Consider the following 18,229-nt stretch of genomic DNA (forward strand, 5'->3'; position numbering starts at 1 on the left):
CTTACTTTATGGTTCATCACAGCAGATCATCTGCCTCCATCCAACCTTTACCCTCTGCTTCCTTCACCAACCACCCTCATGTTCTCCTTCACTTCTCTTTCCTGCTAGCTCCGACCTTTATGCCAACATCATCACTGTCCCTCCTCCTAATGTCTCCAAACCATGTCAGTCTGCTTCCCTGGACCTATGTCCAAAACATCTACCATAATATGTTCCTCCGATTGATTCTTTCCTGAATCTATCCATCCTCATCACTCACAAAGAGAACCTCAACATCTTCATCTCTGCTACATCCAGCTCTGCCTCTAAAACCAAAAACATGGCTGCTCTCATCAGTCGTTTACACTTTTCCTTTCATTCTCCCTGAAATTCTTCTCCACCCACTCAAACTCGCTTTCACATACCCCTTTAGCTCTATGTGAAACTCTGTTGTTCTGAACTGTTGATACTATTTAAAGTCATCCACCTTCTTCACCTCTGCTCCCTGTAACCTCTCCGTTCCACTTCAATTCCTCTCATTTCAATACTTTCTCATTCCCATGGGGTCATTTTTTGACATGCGGTTAACAACCCCTCCGTGTCAAAAAATGGACACTTTGAGTGTCCCCAACTCGTTCTTTTTTGACGTGTTAGCACTTTCGATTAAACCAAGGTTCCCAACATCCAGGTAGCCGACCAGTACCGGGATCTGGACCGCACCGGTACTCTAACCTTAATCTGGTATCACATGTGGATCAGTACCAGATGGAGATCAGTACTGGACGTGGATCAGGACTGGACGCAGATCAGTACTGGTACCAGACTCAGATCAGTACCTGTACTGGACGCGGGTTGGTACTGCATGCAGATAAGTACCAATACCGGACGTGCATAAGAACCAGTTCCAGAGGCAGAACTGGTTCCCGACTTGGACCGGGCTAAGATCAGGCTACCCGGTTAGGGTACTGGCCGTCTCCCGAAGTTCGGTGTCCCATATTTGATACCACTTCTGACATAACGACCGGATTGGAACACCCAGCTTGTTAAAAAATGACGAGTTGGGGTCAAAAAGTGACTTGGAGGGGTCCTTAATCATGAGTCAATATATGACAACTTAAGAATGAGAAGGTGTGGCTCATTTACTTAAAGATACTCTTCTGTCTTGCTGCAACTGACCTTCATTCCTCTCCTTTCTCTACTTCTTTAGATGTTCCTCCACCTGCTTCCTGCTTTCTCTACACATCACAATGTCATCTGCAAACATGATCCGCAGAGATTCCTGTCTAACCTCATCTGTCAGTCGGTCGTTCACCACAGAAACAAGAAGTAGCCCAAAGCTGATCCTTGGTACAGTCTCACCTCCACCTTCAACTCCTCTGTCACACCTACAGAACATCTCACCACTGTCCTCCAGCTTCCATGCATGTCCGGAACAACACCAATGTACTTATTCTATGCTACGCATAAACGTAAAAGTACTGCAGTCAATATAATGTAGTGGACAGAAATGATTAATGTCAAAGAAACAAAAGTAAACTGCTAAATTCAAAAGGCTGCATACTCTAACTCAATGCTACTGTCAGTCGGAAGCCAACTAAAATGCTGTTACTGGAGTCATTAAACAGATTTATGCCTTTAGTGCACAGAATCATAGAATCATTCACACATAGAGTCATTTATGTTGTTGTTAACTGTTTTTACCACAACATACCATAAACTAAGGAATAACAGTAAACACATTATGTAGTAACTGAGCCAGCAGCAGGTACATTGACACATAAATTGCTGCGTTTATGTTTGCGCAGAGTTCCTGGAATATGGAAGTGTGAAAGGCATCCAGGGAGAGTGCCACAGTTTTCTGAAGATTCAAAAGTACAGAATGGAGTTTAGTTGCGTCTGTGCAGGCCACCTATAGAGCATCTCCGCTGTTCTTCAGTCTAAGAGCTGCAGGAGAGAATTTGAAAGAAACTTTATGCTGCAGAGTCTCTTTCCTGAGGGAAAGGAGGTGAGGGGAGTGTGCTCAAGGTGAGTGGGATCCCTAGTGATACATTTGGCCTTCTCTTTCTGGATTTGTAGGTGTGTTTCTCCATAGTGGTAGAGAAACTGATTCCTAAAAATGTCTGTGCAGCCTCCAGCACCCTGTGGAAATGCCAGGCAGAGGACGCTCTCTGTAGAAAGAGGCTGATCTTCTGAGTTCTGCAGTCTCTAAAGTCCATAATCATCTCTTTTGTCTCCGTTCCATTGATGTTGAGGGTGTTCTCTCAACACCACGTCTCCAGGTGTTCCACCGTCTCCCTGTACTCAGATTCATCATCATTAGTGATGCATTCTACCACCACTGTGTCGTCTGCAAACTCTACTTTATGACAGCTCAATTTTTTCTGCATGTTAGCAGAATGAAGTTGAGGGAGCTTAGAAACACAGCCCGGGGGGTGGGGGGTCTGTGTTGAGGGTGATGAAGGAGGAAGAAATGTTGTGGGTCCTGATGGTCTGTTGTCAATTAGTGAGAAAGTACAACATCCAGTTTCAGAAGAAAGTGCCGAGTCAGAGTGTCAGAATAATGATGTTGAGAGTGAATGTTAAGGCTGAAGGTTGTAGGGACCACAGAGAAGATGGCATCCTCAGTAGAACATTCTGGCATTGGGTGTGTTGACCTGGGTCCACACCGACATTAACTGTATCAATTATTTTGTGACAATCTGGGTCAATAGTCGTTCAGATCTATCTCTGTAGAAAAAGAAACACAATATACTTTGTCTTCCTTACCTTTTTTACCCATACGTGTTTAGAATGACCTGTTGCTCGCAGCTTGTCCGTATGAACATTTTTGCTCTACAGGCTCACCAAGTGGTCTACGACCTTGAGATTTCATTTGGCCCAGTACAGATTTAGCCATTTTTCACCCACAGACAGCCCATATCCATCCGTAAGGGCAGGTGACTAAGGGATTTGTACCCTCCCTGAGATTTTATCAGGTCCAGCAGCTCTGCAGGAATGTTTTTTTTTTTTTTTTTTTTAGCATTCTTCCATCTGAGCAATCAACTAGGCCTTTTTGTCTTATAATAAGTCACTACCAGGCAGTTTATGCATCAGTTAAATCAACAACTGTGGTTTTGTGGTGGACATTTAACCCTTGTGCTCTCTTTGGGGTCCAGATGACCCCACCTTTATATTGATGTTTGATCCCCCCCATGAAAAAGGTGGACAGGATTTTATGCCTGCCACCAACACCAGTGAAGATAAAAAATCCTTGAAAAAAAAGTTCACTGCACTGTCTTGTGGGGTCCAGATGACCCCACTTTGAATGTAAACATAGCTAGGATAGCACAAGGATTAAACAAGTCTGCTAGGAGAAAGGAGAAACATTTCCCCCTAAAACTGACTTTTATGTCCTGCTGGTACTGCTGGACCCTTTTCCATCCAGTTCATCTGCTCACCTGGCAGGTGTGGCCAATGTGCCTTAATTGACACCAGCTGGCTAACTAATACAGAGGAGGCCACACTAAGGCAGGCAAGGAACAGAACAGCAGGCTGAGGAGCTGGTTTGATTTTAGTTAGCATGGTGCTGGTTTGTTTCGGTCTCTTTTACCCTCAGTTGTCTTAGACTCCTGGGTTTTTGTTATTTTAGTTTGGGGTTGGACTTTGGTAGTCTTAGTTTGCACGGTTTGTCTGTTTTTTTGTTTTCTTTAGGTAGTTTTGGTTAGGCAGCCATTAGCAGGGAGCTGCTGACTCCGACAGTCGACATGCCTGGGTCTGGGGTCTCCCTGACTCAAGGTTCCAATTCCCTTTTGCCTTTTTGTTTTAACCAGCACACTAATAATTTTCCTCTTTTGCTTTTCAGGACACAGTTTCTTTGTTTTCCTTATTTAATAAACTGTGTTCCTTTTTTCTTACTTATGTCCTGTTTTTTTGTTATGGTCCCATTTTTGGTTTCCCCCCTAGACTTGAGCCAGGTCTGCCCATAGGGACTGTAACACTAGCTTATTTTAAATTTCAGATACTTTTTTTTCTTTTGATTCCCAATTTTCTGAAATCAAATAAGTAAACACTGTTGTATAAGTCAAGGTATCACGGCTCACCAGCTCGACATGCCACTGCAAAGCTGAACTGAGTGTTGGTGAATTGTTTCCAAACTTTATCTGGAGAGTCTAACAGCCTCAGACAACAAAACACCCCAGAATTAAAGCAGATCCATTCCTCCTGGAAGAGTATTGTAACTCTGCACGCAACAACAACCCTTCCTGAAGGGGTTGAAGATCTAAGGCAGTGACTTTGCATGGAGTCATCGCTGTAAGGTCACAGCACGCAATAATAGACTGTGGTGATCTGTATGTGCGCACAAGTGTGTTATGTGTGTGCGCACAAAGACAGGGGGGCTGAAAAGGGCATGAAGAGGCATAGCTGCTAGAGAGGTCAAAAAGAGGGAAGGTATGCTGAGAGAAGAAGTTTTGCAATTTATCTGACACCTAGTATTTTCTACACAAAAACACACTTTAGGAGTTCATAAAAATACTCGTTGAAAGGAAGGAGTTGTGGTGTCCAAATATGAAAAAGGACCCACAAAAATGAGACTGGACTTCCATTCAATCGGAATCAAATTCAAAAATACTTCAATAATCCTCAAAAAAGGCAAGAGGAAAATGAGGATTCCTGCGTCAAACACGCACATTCGTCGTGTTGAGATCTCAGCCGGGAGCTTCGCTTTTCTCCCCTTTCCTCTGACATTATGTGCATGCAGGTTGGTTGATAACCACGAATCCTCCATCTCAGCTCACAAACAGCCAGAGGGGGGAGGGGGGAGACGCAATGCCATTTTTCATTGAAAAGGCAAAGAAACCAAGTCATTTATATACAGTAAATAATATATTTGATGGTTTCTCGTCTCATCTTGGGATAATGTGGCAGTAGAAATCATTTTATAATAGGCTTCTTTATCGCTGACGTGCAAACAGATTTGAAGAGTTTACTTCTTACTTAGCACATGATTGCAGTCTTTTCCTAGTTTTGTGCAGAGCTCTATAAACAGTAAAACTATGTATTTTATGTCTGTAATAAATCCTATTCACCTTACCTTGATGCAAATTTCAGCAAAGGCTTTTTTCATGCTTGACTATCTCTAAATTTGACTTTGCTGCTACTTGGCTAAATTATTTTTATTAGTTTTTTCCCTAAGTGCTTTGCTTGTCTTTCTATTATTAAATTTTGATTCAGATTTTCATATCAATAGACAAATGCAACAGCTTATTTTTTCATGTACAGTGTAGGAAATAAGTATTTGATCCCTTGATAAATTTGCAGTTTTTCACATTTAAATAGAAATTGACAGTCTGTCGTCCTAATTGTAGGTTTTGTTTTAACAGTGAGAGGTAGGAAACTCAATCAAGATGTCCACTTTAAAGAAATTATTTGCATGTCATTAAGGGAAAGAAGTATTTTACTCATCTTCCCAGAAAGAAATTAGGGCTAGGACCATTGTACGATGGGGTACACGATACATAAGTCACGATATTGATGATACGGCGATACTGCAATCATTGGTAAAAATCAGAACTCACATTAAATAGAAGAACACATATTTTTTAGGATTATATATCCCTATTTATTTTTGAGCATGAACACAATCAAAAGGAACTAATTGTGTCTTATTTTGTGCAACAAATAATGGACACTTTTGTGCAACATTGCTTAAATTACATATACTATGTCGATGACAAGCATTCACACCAAGCTAAGATGACCAGTCTTGAAATATGCACCCCTATCTACCTCCAAAGGAACGTCTCACCAAAGGATGATGAATATAACGATTTCAAGCCTCTTTTGATGAATATATAATAGATTGATACTTGGTGAGAACCCTTCGAGAATCAATCACAGGATGAAATATTGCAATATATTGCAATATGGATATTTTGGAGCACCCCTACAAAACATAAATCTTTGAAACCCTTTGCATTGACATTTCTTGTAGTTGATGATCAGGTTTCTACACATATCAGGCAGAATTCTGGTCCACCTTTCTTTCCAAATGAATTTTAAACCATTGAGATTTGATGGCCGACACTTGGAAACTCTGAGCTTCAACTCTTTAGGTTTTCAATAGGACTGAGATCCAGAAACTGGTTGAGCCACCCTATGACTTTTATATGCTTGTTCTTCAGCCATTCATTGATGGCCTTGGCTGAATGTTTCTGGTCATTATCCTGTTGGAAGACCCATCCACCACTCTTTAAGGCTCTTGTTTGAGGGAAGCAGGTTCTCACTCAGGATTTGACAGTACATGACTCCGCCCATCCTCCCATTTACGCACTGAGTGTCGAAAACTGCACCCAAACACTGTGGGGATGGTATCCTTGAGGTCATAGGCAGCATTTCTTTTTCTCCAATCATGACGGATTGAGATGATGCCAAAGACCTCCATTTTGGTCTGATCTGACCACAGCACCTTCTCCCAATCACTTTCTAAACCATGAAGGTGGACCTCAGGCAGACTTACACGTGCCTTCATAACGCTTGTGCTATCCTAAGTATGTTGACGTTGGTAATGGGGTCATATGGTTTGAACCCTTTATTTTCGATTATTTTTGATTGTCACTGGTGTCTGTGGCAGGCATGAAATCCTGTCCACCTTCATCCACATTTGTCATAGGATGGATAGCATGTTAATGGAAGGCTTGGGTCATCTGGACCCCATAAGATAGAACTACAAGATGTTAAACCATTGTGGTGCAAAGTATTCCCAATGGTTTTCTTGTGGTTCCAGCTGTTTAAAGATCATCAGCTATTTCCTGCCGTGTTGTTTTTGGCCGATTCCTAACTGTTTCCATGATCATAGAACCCCCATCGGGTCAGATATGGTTTGGAGTTCCAGACCTATAGATGGATTGATGGTCATGTTGTTGTATTTTTGCACCAATGGTTGACACCACTCCAATGTTCTCCCTTGAATCCACTGAAAGCTCTTTAGTCTTTCCATGTTGAAGAGTTTGGAGTCTGACTAGCTGATATTGTGTTCAGGTGTCTTTTCTACAGGTGATTAGTTCAAACAGGTATATTCAATTCGACCAGTTCATCAGAAGAGTCTAAATCAGGGATAGCCAACTCCAGGCCTTCATGTCTGCATGATTTCCAGATATCCAAGCCATACTCATGACTGATTACCTGGTCCAGGTGTGTCCAACACATTAGATCATACCAGAGTAGAGTATGTTGGAAAACATGCTAGAATGCGGCCTTTGAGGCCTGGAGTTGTCTATCTGTGGTAACTGGTTTGCAAAGTTCTCTGGTGAAGTCTCATATCATAAAAGATGCTATGAAAAAATGAAATTCATAGATTTTCCAAATACTGGGAACTCACTTTTTCAACAACTACTCACCAGTCTGTGTGATTGTACACTAAAAATAGTAAAGTTTTCAGTTTCAGTGACATGTTGCTTTATGGTTGGAGTTCTTTGTCCTAATGGTGAATCTCATTTGTCCTCAAAAACAGAAAAACGTGATTTGGCTTTTGCATATATCCTTCTGTGAAACTGTAGGAATTTCCAGAGCTGATTGTACTGTTCTTCCTGACAGCATGAATGTAAAGTATTACTACAGACAATTACTAGCTGATGCTACCAGCAGGAGTTTATTTTGTTTTAGCACAGTGGGGCATATGCAGACTAGTTGTGGTTTACCTTCTTTTGAATGTGTCTGTGTTGGATCCTGACTGAGTACTTTGGCAGAATAAATGTAGAGCAGAGATGCATGCTGACCTATTGATATGGTCCAGACAGCAGCGATCTTCATCATAGCTTTTGTTCTGGAGTTGAAGCGGCTGTGCTCTATGGGGTTGCGGATGGCAACGTATCGATCCAGCGAGATGGCGCAGAGATGCATGATGGAAGCCGTTGAGAACAACACGTCCAGGTAGATCCAGATCGGACACAGGGCGCTTGGCAGAGGCCACGCATAATCTGAAAGACGAGAGACCGAGCATGAGGAAGCATTAAGGAAAGTTTACAACCTGAAAATAGAAAAAAAAAAACTTGGTGTTTTTTTTTTAGCCAATGGGGTGCATAGATGGTCTATAAAAGCTTCTGTTATTTTCAGTCTAAGAGCCTGGAGGGGGAAATGTCATTGAGGTCAGCGGATTTTAAGGGCTTAAGATGCCACATGGTGATAACACATTTTAATTACATTACATCAAACTGCAAGAAGCAGAAAAAAGTCATTTGTTTCACTGGGTCTTAATTTTTGTCTGGGATAAAATGGATTATTCCAACAGAATATAATTTTTCTGCACATAAATAAAAAAAAAAAAACTATGAAAATCTTTGTTTTGGATAATAGTTAAACAATGGGTGAGCCATAGTAAATACACAGCATTTCTACATCTGCCGTGTAATGATAGATGTGCAGTGAGCAGAATTTGGGGATAATTTGCACGATTTCACTTTACGTGGTGTAACAAATGGTAATAGCAGTGATTTTAGGTACTTCAGAGTGCACCTCTCATGCACTCTGATATGTGGTTTTGTGTTGGGGGGGCCACACATAACAGTTACCAGTTTTGTCTCTTATTTTAATCAGACAAGGTTTTCAGAAATCGTGGAATCGTGGCAGGCTTTCTTTAAAATATAACTAGAAAATCATATTTTCGAGTGTAGATTTGCTCTCAAAGTCACATCCTGTCTTGTTACACATCTCTTAAGTCGTATTTCTGTTGTTTCCAAAGACATATTTAACTGCTGAGTCATATGAATTCAATATATGCAAGACTTTGAAGATGTACTCTATTAATGCCATCATATTTTTTGTTTTTAATTGGTCAAAGAATATATATTTTTTTACATTTGTCATATAAGTTGGTGCCACATTTACTAGAAATACACATTTGTGGTTTGACTGGTTAAACCCATGAAGCCAAAGAGTTTCTTTTGAGTTTGACTTTAATTTGACACTCTAGCATGGTGACCACCACACCCGGTTCTCCTGATTCTCACCACCCATAGGGCCCTTGGGTCCCTGTTTGGTCTTCTGAAGTCATATTCAGGGGTCAAAGTGTAAAGGAAACGCAGAGAAATGGAATTGCAGCACTGATAACATAGCAACTAACACCTTTAGCTGGGGGCAGTGAGATGTGTAGGGCAACAGCTTTCACTGATTGCAGAAAGAGACAGAGATGAGATTCCCCAGCTAATGTCAATGTCATATCTCCAGTCTGAGATCAAACTCCATTCTATGTACACACCCACAAAGTAATGTTCATCCGGGACTGACTCCTCAATTTGGGAGTGGAGGCGATGGAATGACCTCCCATCGTTCCCGCCCTTGACTCAGATAAAAGACCTGTGGGATCAGGACGTCCACATGTGTGTTCCAGAGTAGCCCTCACAGACTCGACTGACAAGAAATGCTTGTTAAAAATGGGATGCTGCCACAGTGTAGTAGAGATGTCTGGCAAAGGATTTGCTTTTTTTTTTCTTTTCTAGATCCAATCCACTAACTCTGATATGAAATGTAATGTTCAATAGTTAAATAAAGCTGTGAATAGTGTAAAACAGCTCTACTCATTGTACTGAACAATATTGCTAAACAAGTGACCTTAAAATCTCTTTGTGGACCTTAATCTATCTAGATCTTAATCTCACTGCCAGCCTATCAGGGAGCACTCCTAAAGTAACCCCGCCCCCTTTTTTAGTACCCTCATGAGATCCCGAAGTAACCCAGGTAGAAAATTGCCATACAGGTTTGTAATCCTCCAGCTGAGTGATCCAGTTAGATAAATGGCCTTTCAGTGACCTTTTAGGTCAAAAGCTTTCAGGAGGCACAGCAAGGAGGAGATTGACATTTTCACATTTAAAAAGTGTGAAAAATTGTGCCACGGTACCCCACCGTTTTAGTTTTAAACTTTTTTTAAAAGTTAATCAACTATTACAGTACGAGCACTGCATAGAGGAAAAAAATAAATAAACAAAAAAAGGTTTATCTGTCCTTGTAGAGTTTGTAAATGAACAGTAAAAATCCACAGAGAAAGCGTGACATTTGCAGCTGGAGACGCATCGATTCATGCACATGAAGAAGAATGGTCTAATGATGCAACCTTCAGGAAAAGGAATCTTAAAACGAATAAAAGCCAGAAGTTGGTTGGATATTACCGCATAGATGGGAAATCATTGTCTTCTGTTTCCGCTCTGCAGAATCAACAGTTTGCGTAATTAAGGAAGAAAAAAATGTTGATTTGGTCTGATCTAAAACAAAAAGTGAAAAATGAAAGGATTCAACGTGCTTACACTGTCGAACATTGTTTGACTTGATTAGTATGTCGACTATTTAAATAATAATAAAAGAAATAAATACTGGTAAAGATTGAAATTTAAAAATAAAAGGACACATGACTTAAAATCTAAAATAAAATTGCTTTGAGCAACCATAGTGAATTATATTTAATGACAACGCTCACATCAGCCTGATTTCCATTGGTCCATCTGCGGTACATTAATGTTCATTAATCAATCAAAATATTTGCATCGCCTCCGTCATGTCTGCGTCAGATGTCCGTCCATTCGCAATGCAACACAAATTTATGTAAGAGTTGTATTTGCAGTTCATCGATTACGTCAATTTTGTGGCAAGAAGACAGAAACACGAAACAGGTGGTGTTCACCTTTTGGCACATCAAGTCAGGGGTCACCACAGCGTATCAGCTTTTACTGTGTGGCGTTTTCTATATGTCAAAACTGATGTGAGTGAAGCGTGCGCACAAGCAGAATCTCAGTAAGCGCGGATGTGCGTCATTTTGGTAAGGTGGACTCACTGGGACTCTGGTTCTGGTGCTATTTTAGTGTACAAACGGGCAATAGACAAAGTGACAGCTCATGTAAAGTACGCAGTCTGTTGTTCTGGAGCAATACTCCAATGTTCTTTAATAAATGTTTACACAGCACGATCAGAAGTGTATGAATCGGTAACGGACATTCTTGGGTGAGACGGGGATCAGGGCCTTCTCCGTATTCGCGGAGGTCTCTGGTCCCTAACCCCGCTAACACTGTATTCCTAAAGTCTTAGCTGTTCTTAAAAGTCAGATAAGCCATTGTCCCAACAATGTTTCGGCATTTCAGGTAGGCTACAACCTCCTCTGCAAACCTAAACTTCCTGTCTAGGTGGGTTTAGAAGGCGTGGTCATCCTCAAAATAGACCAATCAGAAGGAAGCCACTGCAGCCCCCCTGTCTCCGCCCACAATTAGTAAAAATAATTTTTCCCCTGAAAGAGTCCCAGCGAACCAAAATGTCGGGCATGCTGCTGGCGCGCACGCATCTCTAATACCAGAGGGACTCGTGGGGTCTGAATTGTCCACGAGGAATGTCTCTTATTTCTGAGTTTTTGGCATATAAAAAACAGATTTTTATGCTAGACGCCCTTCCTGTTTCAGCCCCGTGTTTTATCGGGGCTGGTAACGGGTACAAGGCGACCCAGACTGGGACCCCTCTGTTGCTATATAGTTAGATAGTACCATGAAGGGTCTTCCCCAAGGACCCACACTGGATAAAGCACGTCGCCCCTGGGAAATGAACCCTGGGCCGGTCCTACACACAGCCAACCAAGTCGCTCAGAAATAAGAAACAGATGCAGGTGTCAAGTAAAAACTTCTGCTGTACTTTTAAAACAAAAATTTCAGCTTATTTTACAGTGTCAACGTGGTGACAAACCACAGGACAGGACAAACCCCTCCCCCAGAAGAACTAAAAAACAAACCACAAGCACACCTGTGTAAATAAAGATTTAAGGTTTGTTCATTTTGGTACTACTCTAGCTTTTGGATAACTTTTAGAAGTGCAATCGTTTAATAATAATTCATCAGATAAAAAAAGGATTTGTACTTGATGGAATTCCAATAATTACCCAGATACTTTTGTATTTGCCATATTTTCCAATGTAAACTAGTTGGTGTGTAAAATCCCGATATAACACACTGAGGTGATAATTATCAATGTCTAAATTGTGCCTCTTGTTTTTCGCTCTATTTTCAGCAAGTCTGTTTGACATCATCATCTGCAAAGACACGCTTCCATGCACACACACACAAAATCCCAGCATTCCTCGCTAAGCTTCATCTTTGATTTATGAGAAAAAGCAGCAGGTACATGATAAATGTGGAATGAATCACAAGGCAGATCTGTGTGTTTTCTGAGTGGGAGGTGGCTTGCATAACTTTTTAGAGGTCAGAGACTTTTCGGAGGCACTGGTCGACACCAACACTCTTCACACATAACGCTGCAACTCGGTTTTCCAAGCGGATGCTTTCCACTTAAGTGGGACGAGTAATTTGGTCTGAATGCTAAAACTGGAAGTTTCTTTTAATACCTCGCGATGAAAACAGCCTTTTGAGATCACATTGCTTTTTTAATGAGATTTCTTTTTGCTTTCTGTGCTGAAAGCTGGAGAGTTTTCGGCTGTGATTCAAGCAGATGAACGGATCTGCTAAGAGGGGGATTGGCTGCTCTGGATATTTTTACAGCCTGGAGTCAAATTGACTTTCATAAAATAAATGTTGCTGGATGTTTTAAGTGTTCAATTTACTTAGATGTTATTTTTTTATGTACGTGAACTCTTGCACAACAAACCACCCACTGTCAGCCCATTTCAGGTAGCTGGTATACTTGATACAGGTTAATGTGTTCATTATATAAGAAAGTTTGATCATTCCATTGAGTTGTTTGGCTAAAGAAAAGCAGGTGTCAGAAGAGAAGCTGGATTCCTGGAGATTTTGGTTCACAAGACTAAAAAATAGGGGTTTTAATGAATTATTGGAAAGTATTTATTGTTTTCCTTCTTGTTCTTTTTTTCCCTCTGAAGTTCTGAAGAAAAGTTCTAAAGCGTCTCACGGACAATATTTCAACATCAATTTTTATCAAACAAAAAAAAAAAAAACAACCCTGGGTTTAGAGCAATTTGTTGTTTTTCCTCCAGGCTTAAAGGAAAAAGGTCAGGCACAGTCTCAACAACAGAGCAGAAATATTGTATTTTGAACTTCAGCTGAAAATCAACCACCGGGTAGAGTCATCAGTCCACTAGTTATCAGAATTACCCATCTGCGTGTTTTTTTAATAGTTTTTATGAACTTTTCGTCATGGCCATTGATTATTAAATGCAATGACCTCCTTTAAACAATGAATGTCGCTGATTTGACCCTCAGACTTTGGATTTGTGTGTCAAGAAGATACTAAAGTTAATTCATGTGTGCCTAGAGCTACAACTCTATAATTACTACTCACAAAAGGTTGAGGATAGTCTGGAAAAACTCATTGGTTGATGTCTACAGTTTTTGTTTTACTTCGTGGATTTTCAGGATAGGGTGGGAATTGTTTAGGGGTGCTAGACACAACTCATTCTTTGTTTTACAAATAAGGGTCTCACTGTGTACAACAAGGGTGTCCAAAGTCAGTCCTTGAGGGGCCGGTGTTCTACATGTTTTTGCAACCAACCTGCCATTGAAGCTCCTTATAGGTTAAACACACCTGATCCAGGTAATCAGCAGTGGATAAGGCAGGGTTTCTGGAAAACTAGCAGGAGGCCTGGATTTGGATACCCCTGGTGCAAACAATGTGCCTTACTGTGTACAGTTGAAAATCTTTTTCAATGTGGCATCAATTTCAACCTTCTGTGAGTATAAAAAGATAATTTTGTCAGTAAGTCATTCCAAGATCCATCCATCTTCTGATCCAGGACCGGGTCACGGGGGCAGCAGTCTAAGCAAAGATGCCCAGACTTCCCTCTCCCCGGTCACTTCCTCCAGCTCCTCTGGGGGAACCCTGAGGCAGTCCCAGGCCAGCCAAAAGACGTAGTCTCTCCAATGTGTCCTGGGTCTTCCCCGCGGCCTCCACCAGTGGGACATGCCTGGAACACCTTCCCAGGGAGACATCTGGACCACACACCTGAGCCACCTCAACTGGCTCCTCTCAATATAGAGGAGGAGTGGCTCTACTCCGAGTTCTCTCCGGGTGACCGAGCTTCACCCCTATCTCTAAGGGAGCACCCAGCTACCCTAAGAGGAAACTCATTTCAGCCGCTTGTAGTCGGGATCTCGTTCTTTCAGTCATGACCCAAAGCTCATGACCATAGGTGAGTACTGGAACGAAGATTGACCAGTAGATTGAGAGCTTTGCGTTCTGGCTCAGTTCTCTTTTCACCACAGCGGACCGGTGCAGCGACCGCAAAATAGTGGACGCCGCTCCAATCCATCTGTGGATCTCACGCTCTGATCTTCCCTCACTCGTGAACAAGACCCCAAAATATTTGAACTCCTCCACCTGAAGCAGGAGCACTCCACCCAGAGAGAGAGGGCAAACTACCTTTCTCTGAGATTCCAAGACCATCATTCAAATAGACTTGAACACACAATGCTGCTTAGCAGACGAGCAGTGCAACCTAGCCGTGGCACGCCTTCGGGCTGTTAGTGGTCAGTCACATATTCCACGTAAACTTGGTGTGTCTCAAAGTGTCATCAAAATACTTGCATCAAGACACAAAAGTTTGTGACAGACCCTGGAGTGACAAACCGCAACTATGACCAGCACCTAAGGACCTTTGCACCCAGACATCATATTGCAAACGCCACACAGCAGCAGGACTGTTTACTAGACATGAAGGGTACTAGGTTTTCCAGATAAAGCATTCGCAACCGACTCCACCTGTATCAAGTATGCCGTTGCAGGTAACTCCCAGACACCACAGTGAACCTTTGCAGTCAACACATTCTCACTCCCAAATGGTCACATATTGACGTTTGGACAAGGACCCTTCCTCAGCACTTTTTGATGTTTTGGGTGTCCCCTACTCGTCATTTTTTGACATATTGGCTGTTCCCATTAAATCACGGGTCTCCAACCTTCAGGCTGCAAATAGGAACTGGTCCAGTACCGCGGCACGTAGCACACCAGTACCTAAACCCGCTACCGGTACCCTAATCCTACACCGGACCAGATGCAGTTCCGGACCCAGACCGGTTCCAGGTGCAAACCAATACCGGGTTATGCTTAGGGTACCAGTACTGGACTCGTCCCGAGGACCAGTGCGCATCTAGTGCTGCATCCGGTACTGCATCCAGTACCACATCCCAAGGGTTGCGGACCCTTGATATTACGAACAGCCAGCATGTCAAAAAATGACCCAAAATGTCAAAAAGTGACGCAGAAGGGGTCTTTAACCAAATGTCAATGTGTGACGACTTGGGGGATAAGAATCTGTTGTTGCAGTAGACAAAAGATCATGTGACCTGGACAACACAGCAAGGGTCTACAGTCCTGTTCACTGATGAGTGTTGGGTCACCATGCACTCATGGTGCATTAAATGGGCGTTGAGCAATACATCGTGGTCATCACGGTCCCCAGGGTTTTCTTTGGTGGAGGAGGTGTGATAGTCTGGACAGACATCACCAGTCAGCCCAAAACGAATTTGTTTATTGTATATGGCCCAGTCACTGCACATTCTTATCTTTGAGACATCCCAACTTTCTGTTCATGGATAGTAATACTCCACCACATCCGCCTGAACTGTCACAGCTGGACTTCAGGAAGTCAGAGTGTCTCATATGGTATGGACAACAATCTCCCCTGACCTGAACCACACGTCTGGGACCAGCTGAAGCAGAGACTGTACCATTGTACCCCACCAAGTGACCTGGCAGAACTGCATGTAGCACTTATGGAAAACTAGAACACATTGCCTCAAAAAAACATCAATGACAGAGAATGAGACATAACTGTCGGTGCAGCAAATGGTGGAAATGCAAGCTTCTGACATGGTCAACTTTTGTCATTTGGGGCTATTTTGATCATCGTCTTAATTTGGGGGGAATAAATATCAAACTAATACAAATTATGCTTTTTTCATTATTCATTTTTAGTAATATCAAAGGACAAAATAGGTGAAGCACTAATATAACTAACATTATCCCTAACTTACTGTATTAGGTTACCTTAGTAAATTCAGCTAAAGCCAAAAATAATATTTTTAATACCACTAGAAATATATTGAATTTTTATACACAGGTGCAGCATTGCAAATTCCACTTAAGTCCTAGCACCCATGTTGTTCACCTTTCGGCATATCTCTTAAACCATAAATCTGCAAAAATGACTGATCATCTCCGATAGCAGAGCGGTGGAGCTTACCTGGCTTAAAACATCTTCATTTCCAAGAAGGATTGACCTTTTCTGCGCAAGAACGCACATACATCACAGTAGACACATCTAATATAGTCAATATAATTAAAGAATTTTCAAATTACATGGCATCGCCGGTGGAGTTAAATTAGACTAAGCCCAGCCAGGCTGTTTTCATTTGGATTTAGCTTGAGGAGAAAGTGGCAGGAAAGCATCGACTGTCTGCATAAAAGCAGGGAGCTGCTGGCTGTCAGCTCTGAACACGCTGGAGTTCCTCTTTTTCTTTTTTCAGTTTTCGTGAAGAAAGATCGCCTGCAGCAGAAACAGGGATGAAGTTGACCATGAAGGTCAGTGTTGTGTGTTCTTACTTCTACCTTAATTGACTCCATTGGATCTCATCTCCTTCCTGTTGCTTATGCTATTTCTCATCGTCTTCCATACGGCTCTGGCCTTTGTCTAGTCGGAGCTCGAAGAGTCGTATTACAACACATTAAAAATTCATAGCTTTTCTGTGACTCTGTTCTTTTCACATTTAGTAACAAGATTTGAAGGGAGATGTAGGTTTCCCCTATATATTTATTTTCATTTTTATCACTATTTTTTGACAAAGAGTGAATGAAGACACAAACCAAGGACATAAAACAGAATGATACACCATCTTTCTCGTTCATGAATAAAAATCTATCTCACTTCCATCCAATACAACATTATGAAGTAACTGTTTCTGGTGGTCAAGATCCAACTCTGCAGCATTGGATACAATTTGTAGCAAAGTGATCAGATCAACGCTTCACAACACCATTGACGCAATCAGTCATTGAACTTAGAACTGGCAATTCACCCAGCATATTTGGGACTGCCAGAGGGGTGCTTGGGAAACTAAGCTTCTAAAACTCAATCAAGCACAACCAAGATGTGCAAATCCTCAGCTCACAGTCACCCTGAAAGAGCCAAAAGATCAGCAACTTTGACTTTGAGCGAGGCAGCTCCAAACCGCAGCGACCCGAACGGGATCAATTCCACCATTCACACCTTTTAGAGGGTATAGTTTTTCTTTTTCTTCTTCTAAGTGCTTTTTTCACACCCTCATATTGATAGATACACTCAAACGAGGACACGTAAAGGACTAGAAGACACACCAACCTGACAGCGGTAGAAAAGTTTTTAACAAGGTGGCTTCCTAAAGTCTGAGGCCCCATTTAAATGAAAAAAAATTAACATTATTGAGTCTCAAAAGATAAAATATCCCATAAAACGGTGGCTTTCACCCTTTCAACCGATTTAATGCCAGACAATATTTTCACAGACGGCCTAGAACAGGCTAAAGTGGTCTTCTAATTTTTTTAGCTTTTTTTTTTTTTTTTTTTTTTTTTTACTTTTGAGGGTAAATTTTATCTCCATCCTCTTTAAAACCTCTACGGATTGCTTAAAGTTTATTAGTGCACTAGATTTTATGTAGGAACCATTAAAATGTGACGTAGATTTTCCCTTAACCCATAACTGTCAAAGAGAGAAAACTTCAGCCTTGTTTGACTTTTAAGGAGCAACAGATAAAAACAAACAATAAAACTGGTGTTTTCTAACTATGATCATAAACCGTTTGAGCAATTTATTTAGCAGCATCTTTGTAAATGAAATATTTTGCATTTTTATTACAACTGTTGCAATAAATGAATTTTTGGACTCCTGGTTTTAGTCTGTTAAATGCAGCTTTCTTTTATTTTGAAGTCGAAGGGTCTTCTTCTGTTTCCTCACAGACTCTTTTCTGAGAAAAAAACTTTACAAATATCTTTGTTTTTGTCAACTTTGCTTGCCTGGTGGTTTTGATTTAATGTTTGGAGCTTTAAGAAAGCAGCAGATGGATTTTCGGTATGATGCAGAGCGACTTGAATGGGTCGGATGTGGTGGTGAATCTAGGAGTTTTTCAAAATAAAACTTCCTTCAGAATCAATTGTAAGTAAAATGGAAAAAAAGTAGATTATTTTTATTTTTTATTTTTTTTAATTGCGACCTGGTACCACTATGCCATGTACCGGCACCGGGGTTAGGGACCACTGGTGTAAAAAGTTTAAATAAAACACCATTGGTAAGGGTTCTTAACAT

General features: G+C 41.4%; 1 protein-coding gene across 2 annotated transcripts in view; it reads right to left on the bottom strand.

Annotated features, from left to right (window-relative positions):
• Nucleotides 1-18,229, bottom strand: part of htr2cl1 (5-hydroxytryptamine (serotonin) receptor 2C, G protein-coupled-like 1) — a 227,722-nt gene that overhangs the window by 14,845 nt on the left and 194,648 nt on the right. For both annotated transcript variants that reach the window (XM_036216569.1, XM_036216568.1), the window contains one exon: nt 7,734-7,934. In XM_036216569.1, coding sequence (XP_036072462.1) covers nt 7,734-7,934 — 201 coding nt within the window. The remainder of the gene's footprint in view (nt 1-7,733; nt 7,935-18,229) is intronic.

The sequence above is a fragment of the Oryzias melastigma genome, linkage group LG18 (assembly GCF_002922805.2).
Source record: "Oryzias melastigma strain HK-1 linkage group LG18, ASM292280v2, whole genome shotgun sequence".
Lineage (NCBI taxonomy): Eukaryota > Metazoa > Chordata > Actinopteri > Beloniformes > Adrianichthyidae > Oryzias > Oryzias melastigma.